This window comes from Myxocyprinus asiaticus, chromosome 23, assembly GCF_019703515.2.
Source record: "Myxocyprinus asiaticus isolate MX2 ecotype Aquarium Trade chromosome 23, UBuf_Myxa_2, whole genome shotgun sequence".
Lineage (NCBI taxonomy): Eukaryota > Metazoa > Chordata > Actinopteri > Cypriniformes > Catostomidae > Myxocyprinus > Myxocyprinus asiaticus.
Window position 1 is genome coordinate 9605470 of NC_059366.1, and position 19854 is coordinate 9625323.

Consider the following 19854-nt stretch of genomic DNA (forward strand, 5'->3'; position numbering starts at 1 on the left):
AATCTCGTGCCATCAAAGTGAGGCTTTTTTTGCAGCAAGTGTGTAGGTTTTTTTTTTCTTTGCCGGGTGATGAAATTCCCTGACCAATAAAATATGAGCTTTGGATCACGTGTCAGAAGCCGTTGCAGTTACCAAAACCAGTGCAACAGGTGGCGCTAAAGCACAGAAAGCTGTTTTGACCACCGACATTAAAGGCTGAAGGAACTCGAGGAAGAATTGCTGTGCTATTGCTGTGGCTCTCTGCACTCTGTATAACTGTCTTTGTATCAAAATGCCTTTGTATACCAAAAACATGGTGGTGTCTCCACAACATTATGTAATTGTTATTGCTGGGCTTATCATTTGCAGTCACTGACAGCAGTTAAGTTTTAAAGTATCTTGTAATGGGTCAGACTGAAGATGGGTTCCCTATCTGTCACTCACTCGACGTTGGTGTCGATGTAGTGACACTAGGGGTCACTCTCGGGAGCCCGAGACACCTCTGGTCTTCGATAAAAGGCCAATGAAAATTGGTGAGTGGTATTTGCATGCCACTCCCCCGGACATACGGGTATAAAAGGAGCTGGTATGCAACCACTCATTCAGATTTTCTCTTCGGAGCCGAACGGTCATGCTCATTGAGCTGAATACTACTGTTCATTCACCTCTGCTGGATCTGACGGCGCATTTCAGTGGCTTCTCCCCCCTCTGCACTGGTGCACTGCAGAGAACACCCCTGGGCGCTTCGGCAGAAAAACTAGAGAGTATATTTTCTGAAAGAGCATTTTTCCCCTCTAAAAGAGTATATATTTCTCTAAAAATGCGCACACACGGAACGTCTTTTTAAAGACGCGTCTTTTTAAAGATGCTTTTCCGATTGTGTGTTATTCCTGGTTGTGCTCGTTATCTCTCGCCTTCTAACGGTCACGGTCTTCGTGTCTGGGCACTGCTCACGCGGAGACAGCGTTCGTGGATGGTCACATTCTCATTGCGAGAATATGTCCATGGCAACGTTGCGGTCGCGGCTCGCCTTCGTAAGAAAGCGAGCCACTCCAGAGGCTCCCGCCTCGGTCCTTTTACCCACGGGTATGAGGCCAGCGCGGCTAGCACTGGGGGCGATTTGGGGACCCCAATGGGACTGCCTCCGCCGGGTATCCCCCCGCGGACCTCCCATTCCCCAGCACGCTCGTCTGCCCCGATCGGGTTTCCAGGTGAGTCCGCCAGCTCGTCTCACGGCGAGTTCGACCTCTTATTCGGAGCCCGCGAAAGTGATGAGCTCTCGAGCACAGCATCGATGAGCGGGCTCGTCCAGTCGGAAGCCTCAGCTGGGCTCCTCCCTTCGGGGTCGATTGCCCAGTCACAGGCTGACGCGGAGACGGAGAGCGGTAAGGCTCGTCACCTGGGCTGTCATTATCATTAGCACCTGTCTCTCGTTATAGTGATGGTGGAGAGAGACCTGAAAAAGCCGACAAGCACATCAGTCGGGAGAAAGAGAGAGACCAGAGAGAGACTGTTCTTGTGTGTGCGAGAAGAATTATTGTCTCGTTTGTGTGTGATTACTTTGCCACTGAGTGCCCTTATGTTTGAGTTTTGTGAACGACGCTGAAGAGTAATAAAATCCTCACGTTGACTGTTTCTGCTGCCTTCTAACTCCTCCATTTGCCCTGAAAATATGAACTCTGTTACACTGGTGCCGAAACCTGGGATTTGGAGGATAACGTCGTCATGGACCCTTCACCACTGGGCGACGTAATCAAGTCCCTCGCCAGCATCCAGCAGAGCCAACATCAAGCCCTCATGGATTTACACCTGGAGCAGGAACAGCGTTTCCAACTCCTGCTCCAGGCCTAAGCGGAGGATCGGCAGGCGTTCCGGAGACTGATCGCCAGAGAGGGGGCTGCAGCTGCGACCCCAGAGTCCACAACCCCTGTTACCCTCATCAAGATGGGGCTGAGCGATGATCCCAAGGCCTACCTCGACTTATTTGAAAAGACGGCTGAGGTGTGGAGATGGCCACCCGACGCTCTTTGGGGAAGCACAGCTAGCAGTCCGGCAACTTCCTGCTGCCAGCCTCCTCAACTACAGAGACCTGAAGAAGGCGACTGTGCAACGGGTTGGCCATAGTCCTGAGCAGAACTGCCAGCACTTCAGGACCCTGAAGTTTGGGAAGCACGGCCGCCCACTTGCTTTCGCGCAACAGCTCCGGGAGGCCTGTCGAAGATGGCTGCTGGCAGAGGGAACCCACGGTACTGTGGATATCATCAACCTGGTGATACTGGAGCAGTTCATCTCTCAACTCCCTCGGCGGATGACCGAGTGGGTCCAGTGCCACCGCCCGGCATCACTGGAAGAGGCCATCCAGCTGGCAGAAGACTACATGACAGAATTTCCAGGAGGCAGAGAACCAGAGGCGCTTTCTTCTCTCTCTTCTCTCTCTTTCTCTCCTACCTCTCAAACCCCCCCCTCCCATTTCCTTCCTGTTCCAGCTCACCGGAAGTGGGGAGGAGCCCTGCCCAATCCCTTCCCCTTGTCTGTGTCTCACCCTTCCCCTGTCTCCCTCTGCTCTTCCCCCATGGTTGTCGAGACCACCCCCATGGGCACGGTAGGGAAGCCTGGGCCAGTCTGTGTGAGCTGCGGGGAAGCCGGGCACTGCCAGGATCGGTGTCCAGTGATGGAGTTGGGGATGCTGATCCAGATCCCTGACGCTCCGCAGGCTGCCCCCGATGGGGCAGGGATGTATCGGATACCGGTGAGTTTAAAAGGGGATACATATCAGGACCTGGGTAGCTCAGCGAGTACTGACGCTGACTACCACCCCTGGAGTCATGAGTTTGAATCCAGGGTGTGCAGAGTGACTCCAGCCAGGTCTCCTAAGCAACCAAATTGGCCCGGTTGCTAGGGAGGGTAGAGTCGCATGGGGTAACCTCCTCGTGGTCACGATGAGTGGTTCTCGCTCTCAATGTGGGCTTGTAGTAAGTTGTGCATGGATCGCGGAGAATAGCATGAGCCTCCACATGCTGTGAGTCTCCGCAGTGTCACGCACAGCGAGCCACGTGATAAGATGCACGGATTGACTGTCTCAGAAGCGGAGGCAACTAAGAATTGTCCTCCACCACCTGGATTGAGGTGAGTAACCGCGCCACCACGAGGACCTAGTAAGTAGTGGGAATTGGGCATGTCAAATTGGGGAGAAAAGGGGATAAAAAAAAATTAAACAAATAAAAAAATAAAAAAGCTTTGGATACATATCAAGCTTTGGTGGATTCGGGTTGTACCCAAACCTCTATTCACCACCGCTTGGTGCAAGGCAGGACATTGGGTATGAATAAACGGGTGAGTGCGCGGTGTGTGCATGGGGATATTCACAGGTATCCAGTGGTTACCACTGAGATACTATTTAGGGGGGAAAAGCATAGATTAGAGGCTGCGGTTAATTCCCGCATCACCCATCCACTGATATTGTGAATTAATTTGCCTGATTTTAGGAATTTATAAAGGGAAATATATGTGGATGGGTCCTGTAAAATGTTGTCTCGGTGTGTGACGTGCGATGCTATGGCTGGGGAGGCTGTTTCCACTGCCTCCTGACTCCTCCAATTGCCATGACAATATGAACTCTGTTACAGTGATAAAACTGACAGTCAACTTGTCCAGCAGGTAAACTGAAATAGTTAAGGCTTAAGGGATAGGGACCAATCAGGAAGTGGGAAGTAAGACTCTGGTGGGGAGTCAGATTTCAGTACACCACCGGCTCACATGAGTGTGTTTACATTCACTTTAAAAGTCTGATTTCTTAGTTAAAACTAAATGATGACTAACCAATTCCTTGCAAGTTCTTTGAGACAAAGTATAAAGTACATTTATTTATGATGATTTTTTATTGTTTGTTGTAATGCCTCATGTACCATAATTTAATCACAATTCACAGAAAACTGTGTGATTAATTAGTTAAAAAATCTGAAGCGATTCACAGCCCTAGTTACAAGCTTAAATAACTCTGGTAGGTAAATACATACTTTTATTATGTAATTTACAAACTGTTCTTTTCAAGAGTCATGACTAAATGAGTACATTTTTTTAATACATTATTTTTATATGGTTAATTGCACTATATTAACGCAGTAAATCGACAGCCATAATGATCAGCATTTAAATCAGGCTGAATCCCATAGCAACTGAAGGTTAAATGAAGGTTATGAAAATACAAAAACATATTATATGGCATAATGTACTTTTGTAATTGGCTGTCATTGAAACTTCATACAGCACTATTTTAAAGACTACAGTTACTGTACATGCAACATATTTTCACCTTTTTTGGCAACATATTTTCATAACATATTTTTGTGAATAGTTTGTAAATATTGTTCACTAAATACAAATTCTGTCATTTCTGTGCATCCTCTTATTTTAATGAGGATTTTGTCCCCAACTAGCAAAAAAACAAAACAAGATTTTATCAGGTGCTTTACCTCATAGAAACTGAAATTCTCAAGTTCACATGAATGACGCAACACATCTATCTATTCACTTCATCTTTGCTTGATAATGTTGTGTAATGTGTTGTAGCTGCTTAAATGTGTTTATAATGTAAATGTGATTGTTGCCTTTTTAACCTTACTTACTGTATGTACAAGGGCACAAACAGCTTGCACAATCTGGCTCTCTTGTAACAGATTTGCACCAAAATGACCCTCTGCATATGTTAATTCAAATGGGCAGATTCAACTGCACCACCTGGACGATGCTCCGCTCTGTGTCAGGATAAAGGGTGGAAACTACGTCACTCAAGCTTTAAATCCACTATAGAGGCTATAAAATTGGACTTACATAGACAGATACTTGACAGATTAAATTAAAGAAAATAAATAAATTTATTATATATATATTATTGCCTTATACCTCATTGGGTAAAACTGTATATATATATAACATCCATAAAAAATGCACTCTGGGTTATGAATTCGAAGGCAGTGGAAATGTACAGAATTCTGAGTGACCACTGAGAATTTTCAACAATGCATTTATACCATATCACAAGTAGCATGAAGAAATTAACAAAGGGAATTACAAAAGGTATACTTTTGATAAGCCATATTTCTGATCATGCAAATGTAATGAATGTTAAATGAGCAGTTTCATTGCTGAGCTCCGTCCAACCACATTGACAAATCTCAGCACACATCTTGAATGCTCTCATTTGCTCAAATTGGCTTTTTTGGTGAGATGGCACGTTGCACTTCAAACCTGGCACATCTTATTCCAAACAGTGTGTCATGTGTAGCAACGTGAGGGGAGACGCAATGATGCAACTGTTTGAGAAATGCGCCTGCATAATAGGAATGTCAAGTGTTCCATTAATTTTATTCCGAAATATACTTCAAAAAGGTCAGAACATATTCTAAAGGCTGTGATAATGAAAGAGAGCTGCTGCCCTTTCATTTCTTGGAGGCATGATAGAGTTCTCTCTGCTTAAGTAAGAATGCTGCAGACATAAGAACAGCTATGTGCTCGTGAAAGCAATATGGAAAAGTGTTATATACGAGTCATCAGAGATGCCGCGCATGCTTTCCTGTCTGACAGGGTTTTTTGTTTTTTAGGACAAAGCAATCAGACTTTCATTCTCCACATTTAATAGACTGATTAATGTCTCCATGAAGTAGATTTTTAATTAGGCATTCAGATTGTATTATGGAATACCCAAAACAGACATGTAAGTATGTGAAGATGGTTTTGCAGTAAATGCAGTGTGAAAAAAATTACATTTTGCATGCAGGAATAACATGCAATGACATTCTACATTTTCTAAAACATTTGAAAGAAAGAATCGGATGTCAGGAAAACTTTCCAGTAAATGGTGGAATTTTGGAATCTTCATTAAAGAAATAGTTCAAATAGTCTGGATCTATTAAGTTATTCAAAAATACATCAAAAATGCAATTCACACACAACAATTACTTGAATTACACCTCTTCCATGATGTAGATACTTTCAATTTCTGAATTCAAAGTCATTTTGATATTTTTTCTGGGGCTTCAAGTTAAAAATTTCTAAGTGGTGTAACCGTCTAAAGACAGTAAAAATAAGGTTTCATTAAAGCTGAAATTCTTGAAAAAAAACAAACCTTGGCATGAGTAGTTTGGAATAATCTTTAAATTATTATTATATTTATATATAAATATGTATAAATTGTTTACGATTTTTTTAAAAACATCTGTTCACCAAGTCAAAGTCAAGTGGTGTAACCAACATGCCATTCTGTTGTCAAGTGGCCAAAAAGAATAAAAGAAGACACCTTAAGTCTGCATTTAAATTTTTATGAAAAGGCACATTTTGTTAATGTCAACAATCATGTCATGGTCCAAATCACTGAGATCAAATTTTTTCCCCATTCTGATGGTTGATGTGAAAATTAACTGAAGCTCCTGACCCAGTTACTGCTGTACTGTACTGCTGCCACGCGATTGGCTTATTAGATAATCGCATGGATGATTGCTGGTGCCAGACAGGCTGGTTTGAGTATTTCTGTAACTGCTGATCTCCTGGAATTTTCACGCGCAACAGTCTCTAGAATTTACTCTGAATGGTGCCAAAAACAAAAAACATCCAGTGAGGGGCAGTTCTGTGGACAGAAATGCCTTGTTGATGAGAGTGGTCATCAGAGAATGGCCAGACTGGTTTGAACTGACAAAGTCTACAGTAACTCAGATAACCACTCTGTACAACTGTGGTGAGAAGAATATCATCTCAGAATGCTATTCTGAGATGCGGGTTGGTGCGGTTTTGGCGGCACAAGGGGACCTAAACCATATTAGGCAGGTGGTTTTAATGTTGTGGCTGATCGGTGTATATATATATATACACACACACACACACATTTATTCATATCTTGAAAAATATGCTTAAAAACTTTTTCAAAATTAATTTGTGTACACTCGCATCTATTCAAAGAGCAAGCAAAGTATTTTAATACATTTTACTTGATAGTTAAACCACTTGCCACAAAAATTATGAAACCAACATGGACACCATTTTTATATTTCTACGAAATTGACATGGATTTTAAATGAGTTTTAAAAGATTTCTAATTTCTTATCACCTCAGACAACCTTATTTGTCATTGACCCTCATAGGATCTATATTCCAAGTCTTCTTATTCTCTGAAAAGCTTACCATCTGCCAAAGTGACATTAGTGAATAACAACTTAAATTTCCATCTGTTCCTCATACAAAGCTATTGTAAGTCTGTAAAATAAGAAGTAATTGCTTAAGATGTCTACTTTTATGGTGTTTATTTGTCCTTTTTTTGCTTGACAGCCATGGTCACCATGAACTGTCATTGTATGGAAAAGAGCTACATGGAGATCCTTCAAAATCTCTCCTTTTGTATTCCACAGGATAAAATATCAGCATATATGTTCAAAATGACTTGAGGGTGAATAAATAATAATCTTTTTTTATTTTTGGGTAAACTATTCCTTCAAGGAATTCATCGGATAAGACCTTTTAAAGGTCACCTGATTAATTTGAAAAAGGAATAATTGAGACACAACCCACAGCACATCTGCATGTTTCCCTCTGCAGCGCACTTGCACAGGGCTCTTAGAGTAGCACAGCGGACTCAGAACAGGTGGTGCAAACAGGCGGGCAGCAGCGGGAAACTGGCTGTCCAGACCGGCTCTCTTTTCACTCTCTGCACTCTTCTGATCGCCCACTCTCTCTCTCTCTCTCCCAGTCATCTGGCAGGAGCTCTGGACACATGCTCTCACAAAGATCAGCACCACCATGACAGAATGGTCTTAAATTCAGTGTAACAGCACCATGAGACTGAGCTCACGCTTTCGTTACCATTGGACCAAGTGTGGTTTACATTGTTAAGGATTACTTAGGAGCACTAAGGAGCACTTTAGCAAATAGTTCTGTTCTAAAACCTCGTGAGCTGCCTATGTAGGCAGCAATTAAGGCATCATAGGCACTATCATAGACATAATAATTCTGCCTTCTAAGCTACCTCTATTTGGCCAAATTTTAAGGTAGCCTTCCATGCATCCTTCATATTGAGAAGGCATTGTGACAGCTCAGTGAAAAAATCTATCCAAGATGGTGAACAAAGCGAGAGAACTGTAGATTCTAAATATATTTCATTCAATATCAATAAGTAGGATATTGTTATTTTTTATTTTACCCAATATTTTTGTATGCTTTGTATTTTTATGCTTACTAGAGTATGTCATCGTTAGCCTAGCAACATGCTAATGTCAAACCCTATTGAAATCAATTGTGAGTCGAGCAAGCACCTCACATGAAAAGCACTATGTGTATTAAATGTAGAATTTCTGCCTACTGTATGTAAAGCCTTCTAAATTGGTCCCTTATGTGGTCGTTCAAACCGCTAAGATACGTTTTTAACAGTTGAAGTTCTTTTTAACTTGACACAGTGTCTAAAAAATGGTGCGCTCCTGCGCAAGATGCTGAAAATCAGCAAGACATTTTGCAATGGTCAAAGACACCCATCTAGCGCATCTTTACATAAAACGGATGCTAAATGCGTCCAGAGGTGTGCTATCTAATAATTTAGTTTTTTATTCAAGATTAAGATTTTAAAATCTCCCTTTTACCCATTGGTAGAATATTGGTAATTAAAATGAAAACATCAACAAAGATATCACCTTAACCTTGTGTATTTTGGCTTCGCTATACGCAACGCATAATTAAAATTAATTTAAACTTACTGAAAACTGTTTGCAAGACTCTACACTGTCAATTAAGGGTTAAACTTCTGCTGCAGCGCATCACATGACACAACACCCTGACCTCGCTACTACGGATGCAGCACCAACAAAAGTGCCTCTGGTAAGAAAACTCTTTACGTTTTTTTTATCTAAACCTGTTCAGATGAAAAGTAGTAGCATCTCTAGTTTCGTTTGATATGCCGCTTTAAAAAATCCATTAATTTTTCGGGCGTCAGCGTGCTTATAAAAATTAAGTCCACATATGTGGAAAATGGGACCTTATTACCTCAAAAATTTTAAATGCATGTTAGTTATTTTGATTAATTTTCAACTATAACACATCTGTGAGGCATTTTGCTTCATTTTAATATCAATATTGTTATATTTAATTTTGTTATCACTGAACAATACGGTTGCCTCGACGTGGTGTCGATGCAGTGACACTAGGGGCCACTCTTGGGAGCCTGAGACACCTCTGGTCTTTGATAAAAGGCCAATGAAAACAGGCGAGTGGTATTTGCATGCATATAAAAGGAGTTGGTATGCAACCACTCATTCAGATTTTCTCTTCGGAGCCGAACGGTCATGCTCACTGAGCTGAATTCCCATGACTGTTCATTCACCTCTGCTGGATCTGACAGCGCATTTCAGTGGCTTCTCCCCCCTCTGCACTGGTGCACTGCAGAGAATGCCCGTGGGCACTTCGGCAGAAATAAAAGAGTATATTTCTCTAAAAGAGCGGCACACACGGAACGTCTTTTTAAAGACACGTCTTTTTAAAGATGCCTTTCCTTTGTGTGATATTCCTGGTTGCGCTCGTTATCTCTCGCCTTCTGACAGTCACGATCACTGTCTTTCGTGTCTGGACACTGCTCACGCGGAGACAGCGTTCGTGGATGGGTCATGTACTCATTGCAAGAACAATGTCCATGGCAACGATGCGGTCGCAGCTTACCTTCGTAAGAAAGCAAGCCACCCCAGAGACTCCCCGCCTCGGTCCTTCTACCCACGGATATGAGGCCAGCACGGCTAGCACTGGGGGCGATTTGGGGACCCCAATGGGACCACCTCCGCCGGGTATCCCCCCACGGACCTCCCATTCCCCAGCATGCTCATCTGCCACGATCGGGCTTCCGGATGAGTCCGCCGGCTCGTCTCACGGTGAGTTAGACCTCTTATTCGGAGACTGCGAAGGTGATGAGCTCTCGAGCGCAGCATCGGCGAGCGGGCTCGTCCAGTCAGACGTGGAAGCCTCAGCTGGGCTCCTCCCTTCAGGTGCGGTCGCCCAGTCACAGGCTGACGTGGAGATGACGACATGCTTTCCCGGGCAACCACGAGTGTCGGGCTAGAGTTGAAGCCTCCGCTCTCCCCTGAACCTTCACGGCTCGATAATTGGTTCCTAGGCTCGCGGCGCCCCTCAAAACCACGCCCTGCCCCTGTTCCTTTCTTCCCGGAAGTGCATGAAGAGCTGACAAGGTCATGGGAGGCACTTTTTACTGCCTGGTCCCAATCTTTCAGCTTCCCCACACTCACTACCCTCGATGGTGGGGCGGCCAACCATCGAGGGTAGTGGCACTCGCGGTGCACCTATGCCCACAGAGCGCCGCCACCTGGCGCAGGCACCCAAAGCTCCCGTCCAAGGCCTGTTGGTTTACGTCATCTCTGACGGCCAAGGCCTACGGTGCCACTGGAAAAGCCGCCTCCGCCCTGCACGCCATGGCTCTCCTGCAAGTCTGCCAAGGCGCTAAAGGAACTGCACGAGGGTAGTTCCGCCCCGGGATTGATGCAGGAGCTGTGCTCGGCGACCGACCTCGCTCTCCAGGCGATGAAGGTCACAGCGCGGTCTCTCGGGCGGGCGATGTCCACCTTTGTGTTCCAGGAGCACCACCTTTGGCTCAACCTGGTCGAGATGGGAGAGGCCGACAAGGCATGGTTCCTTGCTGCCCCCATTTCCCAAGTTGGCCAGTCCAGCGACACCGAGGACTTTGCCCAGCAGTTCTCAGCGGTGAAGCAGCAGACGGCATATCTATTATATTATCCGGCATATCCTGCCCCGGTGCGGCTCAAGATCCTGCACCCCGTCTGCTCGTCGCCAAGGGCGTCCCCTGCAGTGACTGCACCGGCTCCGCCGAAGCCCGCCCCTGTGGCCCGGCCCCAGCGTGGAGCCCACCGCAGGAAGCAGACACCACCCGTCTCGTGGCCGCCAACCGCGAAAGGCTTCGAAGTGCCCCTGAGACGGGCGACCCAGGGACAACGAAACCTGCTGCTCTGGAGCTGGTAATCAGACCACTCCATCCCCCGGTCGAGGGCCGGGAGGAGAATCTTTTGTTACCTTTGCATTTAATTGCGCTGCATGCCCAAGTGGCTGCAGTACCCAAGAGTTCAGCAAGAGCGGTTTCCTTGTTCCCTGGGTCACATATCCGGTGTGCATGGCCGTCATCACGACCACCGTCCACCACTCTATTTGGCAGGTTTGGTGCTCCAGCGGCGGTCTCTCCGCCCCTGAGTGCCCAGCTGTGGCACAAATTCACCCCCCGATGTGACAGTCTCCACGGGTCACGAGGACAGGCCTCTTCCTCCCCTGTCCCAGGCTGTTCCGGGGGTGGTCACAAGGAGCCAGGTAAGTACTTCGATGTCCCTGAACTCAACACGGCCACAACACGGTGTGGCACCTCAGGCTCCGCCCTGCCGCGAGGCCCCACCCGCCAGTACGTCTGACGAGATTGTCCCACCGGCCGAGATGAAGAAGGGGTTTTACAGCCCCTACTTCATTGTACCAAAAAAATGTGGTGGGTTGCGGCCAATCTTGGGCCTTACACAGACTCCCATCCTAGATGCTGACGCAAAGACACACTCTAGCGAGCAGACCTGGTGGGACCTGGTGCTCTCACACCTCAGCCAACTAGGGCTTCGAGTCAACTGGAAAAAGAGCAAGCTCCTCCTGGTTCAGAGCATCTCTTTTCTCAGTTTGGAGTTGGACTCCGTCTCGTTGACGGCGCGCCTCACGAATGAGCGCGCACAGTCGGTACTGACTTGTTTGAAGGCGTTCAAACAGAAAACAGCGGTTCCACTGAAATTTTTTCAGAGGCTCCTGGGGCATATGGCATCCTTAGTGTTGGCCACTCTGCTCGGGTTGATGCATATGAGACCGCTTCAGCACTGGCTTCAGACTCGAGTCTCAAGATGGGCATGGCACTGTGGGACACATCGCGTGGCCATCACGCCGATCTGTCACCGTCTCTTCAGCCCTTGGACCGACCTCACATTTCTACGGGCAGGCGTTCCACTAGAGCAGGTCTCCAGGTGTGTCGTGGTCATGACAGACGCCTCCAAAACGGGCTGTGGCGCTGTTTGCAACGGGCTTATGGACTGGCCCGCGGCTGCGTTGGCACATCAACTGCCTCCAGTTGCTGGCAATTCTGCCCGCCCTGCGGAGGTTCCGGCCATTGATCCAGGGCAAGCACATGTTTGCTCGGACAGACAACGCGGCAACGGTAGCATATGTCAACCGTCAAGGCGGTCTGCGCTCCCGTTGTATGTCACAACTCGCCCGCCATCTCCTCCTCTGGATTCAGCAACACCTCAAGTCGCTGTGAGCCACTCACATCCCAGGCGACCTCAACACTACAGCGAACGTGCTGTCATGGCAGGTTACTCTCAGGGGAGAGTGGAGACTCCACCCTCAGGTGGTCCAGCTGATCTGGAGTCAATTCGGACAGACAGAGGTAGACCTGTTCGCCTCCCAGGAATCCTCCCACTGCCCGCTCTGGTACGCCCTGACCGAGGCACCTCTCGGTATAGATGCGCAAATATGCGTTTCCCCCAGTGAGCCTACTTGCACAGACCCCGTGCAAGGTCAGGGAGGACGAGGAGCAGGTCGTCCTGGTAGCCACATCTGGCCCCTGGACGGGACGCGGAAGACCTAAGCGGTCTACCACCCGCGGTGGTAGACATGATCACACAGGCTAGGGCTCCCTCTGCGAGGCGCCTGTATGCCTTTAATTGGCGTCTGTTTGCTAAGTGGTGTTCTTCCCGACGGGAAGACCCCCAGAGATGCGCAGTCGGATTGGTGCTTTCCTTCCTGCAGGAGAGGTGGGAAGGGCGGCTGTCCCCTTCCACCTTGAACATGTATGTAACCGCTATAGTGGCACACCACGACACAGTGGACAGTAAGTCCTTAGGAAAGCATGACCTGATCATCAGGTTCCTGAGAGGCGCCAGGAGGCTGAATCCCTCCAGACCGTGCCTCGTTCCCTCATGGGACCTCTCTGTAGTTCTTCAGGGTCTACAGAGAGCCCCCTTTGAACCTTTGCAGTCAGCTGAGCTTAAGGCACTCTCCTTGAAGACTGCCCTCCTGACTGTGCTCACTTCCATCAAGAAGGTAGGAGACCTGCAAGCATTCTCTGTCAGCTAAACATGTCTGGAATTCGGTCCAGACTACTCTCACGTGATCTTGAGACCCCGACCGGGCTATGTGCCCAAGGTTCCCACGACCCCTTTTAGGGACCAGGTGGTGAACCTGCAAGCGCTGCCCCAGGAGGAGGCAGACCCAGCCCTGTCGTTTCTGTGTCCGGTGCGCGCTTTACGCATCTATTTGGATCGCACGCAGAGCTTTAGAGTCTCTGAGCAGCTCTTTGTCTGCTTTGGTGCACAGCGGAAAGGAAGTGCTGTCTCCAAGCAGAGGATCGCCCACTGGCTCACTGACGCTATAGCATATCACACCCAGGACGTGCCACCCCCAGTAGGGCTACGAGCCCATTCTACCAGGGGTGTAGCGGCCTCCTGGGCCCTGGCCAGGGGTGCCTCTCTAACAGACATTTGCAGAGCAGCGTGCTGGGTAACACCCAACACCTTTGCGAGGTTCTACCGGGTGGAACCGGTTTCGTCCCGTGTAGTGGCACGCAATACAAGCAGATAAGTCCGGGATAGCCGGCCGGGTGTATCGCTTGCACATAGCGCCTTTCACCTCCCCTGAGTTGAAGACATACGCCATTAACTCCCAGTAGTGAGAGACTCGCTGCCGGCCCAGTACACGTGCTAACTAAAAGCCCTGTACTGGGGTAGGTGCTCTGCATGTGGCGGTTCCCTGTAGGTAACCCCATGTGATGTATATCTTCCGCTAATTTGTTTCCCTGTTGGCAAACTGCATCTTCCTTGGGCAGAGGCCCCTCTGCCACAGTCCCCATGTTTGTAGTAACTCCTCCCCTGTTGGGTAGGACCTACCGTGAGACTTCCCGACATGACATACTTCTGACATAGCTCGGCAAGACCATGTGATGTATTTCCACTTAAATATCCCCCCTCTCTCTGGTCGAGGTATGGTCTCCGTGGTGTCCTCCACTTGGGAGGGACACCCTCCGACTAGACCTGGTCGGCCCAGTCAGATAATCCCCCCTTTTTAAGGGAGTGGAAAAAAAGAAGGGGAAAAGAGGCCACAACTGGGCTAGCCTGTCTCTATCTTTTGGGTAGTCGACTTGTCCCCAAAGTGCCATTCGACACTTATAACTATGTTGGGGGAGGTTATGTGTCGGCCTGGTGCGCTGGCTACGAGGCACACAGTTGTCTGCCCGTCACACATCGCCAGTTCACTTAACACAGTTCAGCCAGTTGCGCCGTTTTGTATAGGGACCCCTAGTGTCACTACATCAACACAACGTCAAGTGAGTGACAGATAGGGAACGTCATGGTTACTTGTGTAACCTCCGTTCCCTGATGGAGGGAACGGGACGTTGTGTCCCTCCTGCCACAATGCTGAACTACCCGCTGAAATGGCCGGGACCTTGTCTCGGCTCCTCAGCATAAAACCTGAATGAGTGGTTGCATACCAGCTCCTTTTATACCCGTGTGTCTGGGGGAGTGGCATGCTAAATAGTTAATTTCAGGCTGCAGATGATGTTTGGCCCACTCAACATGTTTGGCAGACATGGGACAATGATAATCAGTACATAGGTTCAGAATTTTATAATGCAAAATTTTATTTTAACATGGTTGGCAGTGATTGGATGATGCTGGCCATTACTGTGAATCAAACTTATTTATTTAGCTTTATAGAAAATCAGATGTAATGTCTCTAACATCTCAAAAACATGAATAATCAACACTCCTGGACACAAAATAAACAATTTGATGAAACAAATCTGAATTTCTATAGCTTGGTATTACTTAAAATTTCACAACTTAGTCCTGCAGTCCTCATATGTGGACAACAATTTTGTTTGCAGCACCCCCCACCCCCCGGTCAACAAATTTGCCTTTGTGTTGAAGCAGGTTTCGCCCAGGGCGCCATACAAGCTAGAACCGCTACTGCTCTATGCTCTCTCTCTCTCTCTTTATATATATATATATATATATATATATATATATATATATATATATATATATATATATATATTTACGTTTAGCAGGGAAATAAATTTACAGCGCAAGTATGGTTACTTCAGGGATGCTTGTGCATCAGCATTAGATGCTGGAAATGTCCCGCCCCTTACTGAAAAGGAAAATATGATTGGTTAGCAAATATCCAATCATGTCTGAAATGAACGTTCTGATTGGTGTATCAGTTTAGTCAGACTGTCTGTCTGTCTTGCCCATGCCAGCAGTTGTGATCCTGCCTCCCACAGCTCCGTGCATGTTTAGAGAGAATCTCTGTACACTTTTTAAAATAATAATAATAATAAACACACACTTCACACAAAGGTGCTGCGGCATCGTGTTATTAGATCGAAAAAGTTCCGGGTCAAAAGCCTACTCGTTGTACTGGCGGCTATTTATTATCATCACTTATTTCAGGTTGGCATATGCAAAATCCTAAGAAAGATAGGTGAGCATACGGCATACACTACTGCTTCTATGGACATATTCATGTAAAACAATGCAGATAGCGATGGTGATGTGTAATATTTTACACTTTTATTCTCTAAAGTATTGAAATTAACAAAGAGTGATATGTAATTTATATAGATTATTTGTACATACAGTAGACTAAACTCATCATTGCTGCATTTCTTATGAAATTTTAGGGGAAGCTGTGCTTCCTGTGAGAGGTCTTAAAGCAATCGCCCCTGCAAGTGGCTCTGATTCGGCATTTCATTTACACAAAACCAAAGCCTAAAACCTAAAACTTTAAAAGTGTTCTCTTGCTGCTTTGCAAGCACTGGTATTTCCTTCAGGAAATGCAAATCTAGTTTAAAGGTGCAATATGATAAACATTTTCATGTAATATTCGCCCTTTTTTTTGCCAATGTGAGAACGGCTTGTAATGCAACTTAAAAAATGAGTCCTTCCCGGACTTCCTAGGTTGCCTATTAAAGCCTGTAGACTGATATTAATGCGAAGGGAGCGGGTCGCTTTTGCCGTAAAAATCCAAAGGATGTGTCGTTTATGCGCGCTCCCGAGAGCCTTGCCTCAGTAATCACTTCTCTTCCGCTATTCAACAGCGACAACAAACTGCAACACTAGGTAACGTTATCTTAGAGATGGAATCCAGCAAACATGCAGCTCCCAGCACAACACCGACTCCTACACAAACTCAGAGTAAGCCAAAAAAAAAAAAAAAAAAAAAACATTTATCTACTGAATCCCATCTGGCTAAGTGGGAACGTGATCGTGGTCGAGTGAAAACTAGAGAGAGCATTTGACTCCTGGAGTGACCTTCATTCGGTTTTGGGGATCAGAACTGACCCTGAATTGGCGTTCTTCTTATTGGACAGGTAAGCTTACATAATTGCAAATCATGTGAAATATAGTGCCATGATGATTGATCTGTGTAATTTTAGCTAACTTGATCTTGCCTGCTAACGCTGATGAATTGCAAGCTACCTTGCTTCGTAACTTTGAAATAATTTCAACGATCTTCTCTTTATACTAAAAGTCAGGTATGCTGATTCACAGTAACTGACATAATGTTAATCTGTAATTATTTAGCAAGGTAAACTACAATAACACATGAAATGAATGTTAGACAATGTTCAAGATAATGCAAAAGACCCATTCATTAGTGTAACGTAACTTGGTTATACAGAAAATATTTACAATCTATTATTATAAAACAATATACAACAGTTAGTTCCGGACCTCGAATCTGATTGGACGAGAGATGTTCTATGAGTATTGATGGTCTCACACCATCAGCACTCGGACACTTCACTGTGTGTATTACTCCGCTTGTGTTCGTGCCGTTCTAAACTAAAGTGTAAGAGCAGTGCATATGTGTTAAGAGCTACTGTATGTGTGTCTCTTACATGTATTTTTTTTTTTACATTACATATGTTAGCCAGCAGGTGGTGGCAATAGATAATTTGTGTGTGCAATATGAGCTAGTTAGGTGACGTGAATCCTTGTCAGCCAGTGTTTACATACAACAGCGATCCATGATCAGCTTGTATTACTACTACACTACTAAAGCGAGAAAATAGCTAGGAAATAACTTGAAACCACTTTAAATGAACAACTTCAGCATTAAGGCTCATCACAGCTGAGAGACACAACAGAATGAATAATTACAGAACTCAAGGCGCTTACCTCTTACCGGAGTTTCCACATTGGAGAGGAATTACTATTTAAAATGGTGGAGGAGATTGCGGTTTCTATAGTGAATGACTCTTGCGCACCGGCTACCGTGAAATAGGGAGAAATACCCCCACTTGGACGGCTATTTTTCCACTGAGAAAGCTGATCTTCAGAAAGCTGACAGCATCTCTGCTTGGGTGTGGCAACAGGTGATCACAAACGGTCCATCTCTCTCACTCTCTCTCTCTCTCTCTCTCTCTCACACACACACACACACACACACACATCCATCCTTGTTTATCCAATAACTTGTTAGAAACAGCACAAGCCGTGATTCTATTTCTGAAGTGACATTTTTGAATTTCTAACGAAGGCATGGATGCATCATTTGGTTTGAACCAGCAACGGCAGATTCTGATCAATCACATAAGCAAGTAGTTCCATGCACAAATGCGTTTTTATGACCGTACTCAGTTTTTTCTATTTTTTAAAAATGTACTTGTTCATTGAACTTTTGTATATAAGCAATATCACATTCGCAATCATGTTATATGGCCCTAAATCCTCACTGCTGTGATTACCTATGGCACTCGGCCTGCGGCTGAATCACAGCAGTGCTGATGTAGGGTCATATCGCACTCTTGCTCGAGTGATATTGCTTAAATAGCGCATCGATATATCAAAATGACAGTTGTGAAAGAATCACATCAATACTGAATTGTGTCAACATATTTATAAAGTACAGTCTATTTTATAAACAGCTACTGTCATCATCCACCAAATTTAGATAACAGCTATTGATAAAGCTGGCTATCTAGCTATCGCCGACATAGGCTATCGTATAAATGTAGTCAATGTATCATGCAAAGAAAAGTGATTACTTCAAACTACAGTCTCGCATAGTCAGACCTATATCCACACTTTGTTTTAGCCCTGTTCCAGCACTGGAGAGTCAAATATAATATACAGTCTCAAAGTTTGTAGTAAAACAATCATAACTGTGTAATTTTAATTATGCTACCTCATCTGTCAGCATGATGTCGGTGAATCACGTTCAGCCTTTTTGTATGTTACGTCATTGTTTTGGTCGATGCTAGCTCGTTCGCGTCCCTATGGACTGTGTGCACGAGCACAAGCAACAGGCAGCTGGCTGCAGTTCACTTAATGGCCACAGGTGTCATTAATAACAAGGGTTTATGAATCTTACATACTGCACCTTTAAAGTGTAATAGTATTAATCTCTCACCTCAAGTTCTGGAAATTCATCATCATCATCATCTACATCATAGGACAGTGTCTGGATCTTGGCATCTTCCATAGAGAGATCCAGAAGCTTGCTGTCAGTGAACAGAAATCCATCTTTAGAGACAGCTGTTCCAGAAGAGGCAGGGGTCATGTCCTCAATAAAGGTGGTCTCGCAGCAGTCCCCTCCTTCACCCCATGCTCTCAACATGCTCTCGGGGTAAAGAATGAGGTTGGGTCTGTTGTAAGGGTCTATAGCTTGGGGCAGGGTGCTAGGGTTTAGCAACTGTTGAGGCCCTCTACCATCCTGTGTCCCATTTTTGTCCTTGGACACCACATGGCCCTGATACTGTGGGGCAGAATAGACAGTCACCAGTCCTTCCTTAGTCTCCACCATTAAGTTATGAGTATTGATCAAGCCATTACGTTTGCAACATTCAGGTCCTAAGTCCCCACTCCCTGATATTGGTGCATTTCCTTGAGGGAGAGTGTCTTTCTCATCTGCCGCTCCAGTTTCTAATCTTGTTCTGACCCCTCTCTCCATGCTGGTCTATTGAGCACTCGTGCGGAGGAAAGGTTTGCCTCACAAATTATTTTGTTGAGACATGAGGTTCAATTTTTGCTCCTGTCTCTCCTGCAAGAATCCACATGAGCATGGTCATAAAACTGATGGAAGATCCTGACACATCAAAAGAGGTGAAACAACAGGGGTTAATAGAAGATTAATATCAGTGAATGGGTGAATCTCACAAAACCTGTCAAGAACATGTCCTGGTCATATTTCACCCCCAAATCTATGAGAAATTATATTTTGTTTAAAGAAAAGTGCATTGCGTCAGCAGCATGGAAGACCCGGTTCAAATCACGCATTGAAATCAGTAAGAAATTGTTTCACATAATCAGTGGGGCATTGTTTCAAATTTCAGTAAGCACAGACCAATTTTAGCTAAAGAAAAGTCAACCTGATGTTTCCAATTTCACAGTGAGATTAGTCTGCTATTTTAGGACTTTTTTATTTTTTGCATTGGGACATTGTTTTCAAGACCAATAAGCACATTTCCACCCCAATTATCATTACCATAATGCAAAAAAACTCACATTTTCATTACTGTGTGGAACAAAAGAATTATGTATTATTTTAATTGTAAGAAATTTATAATACATCATGGTAGTATTTGTTGTATTGCCTTTAATGCACTATTGGGGAAGCTACTTTAAAACTGTAGTTTCCCAAGCTACAAACTACTCATAACTAAAAAGTAGTTAAACTACAGTCAAGCTACTCTTTTAAAAAGTAATTAGCTACACCGCACGCTACAAACAAACTACACTGAAGTTATTTAAAGAAGAAAATATTTTTAGACAAAATAAATGGTTTCTACAGTCTTTGTAT

At 45.3% G+C, this 19854-nt stretch overlaps 1 protein-coding gene across 2 annotated transcripts in view; it reads right to left on the reverse strand.

Moving 5' to 3' along the window:
* The window catches only part of LOC127413712 (synapse differentiation-inducing gene protein 1-like), a 71657-nt gene that overhangs the window by 46236 nt on the left and 5567 nt on the right, over window positions 1-19854 (reverse strand). The window contains exon 2 of one of the 2 annotated variants that reach the window (XM_051651073.1): window positions 18466-19095. In XM_051651073.1, coding sequence (XP_051507033.1) covers window positions 18466-19005 — 540 coding nt within the window. In that variant the 5' untranslated portion in view covers window positions 19006-19095. Of the gene's footprint in view, window positions 1-18465; window positions 19141-19854 lie in introns of both variants that reach the window. The other variant, XM_051651074.1, reaches the window with a different exon arrangement.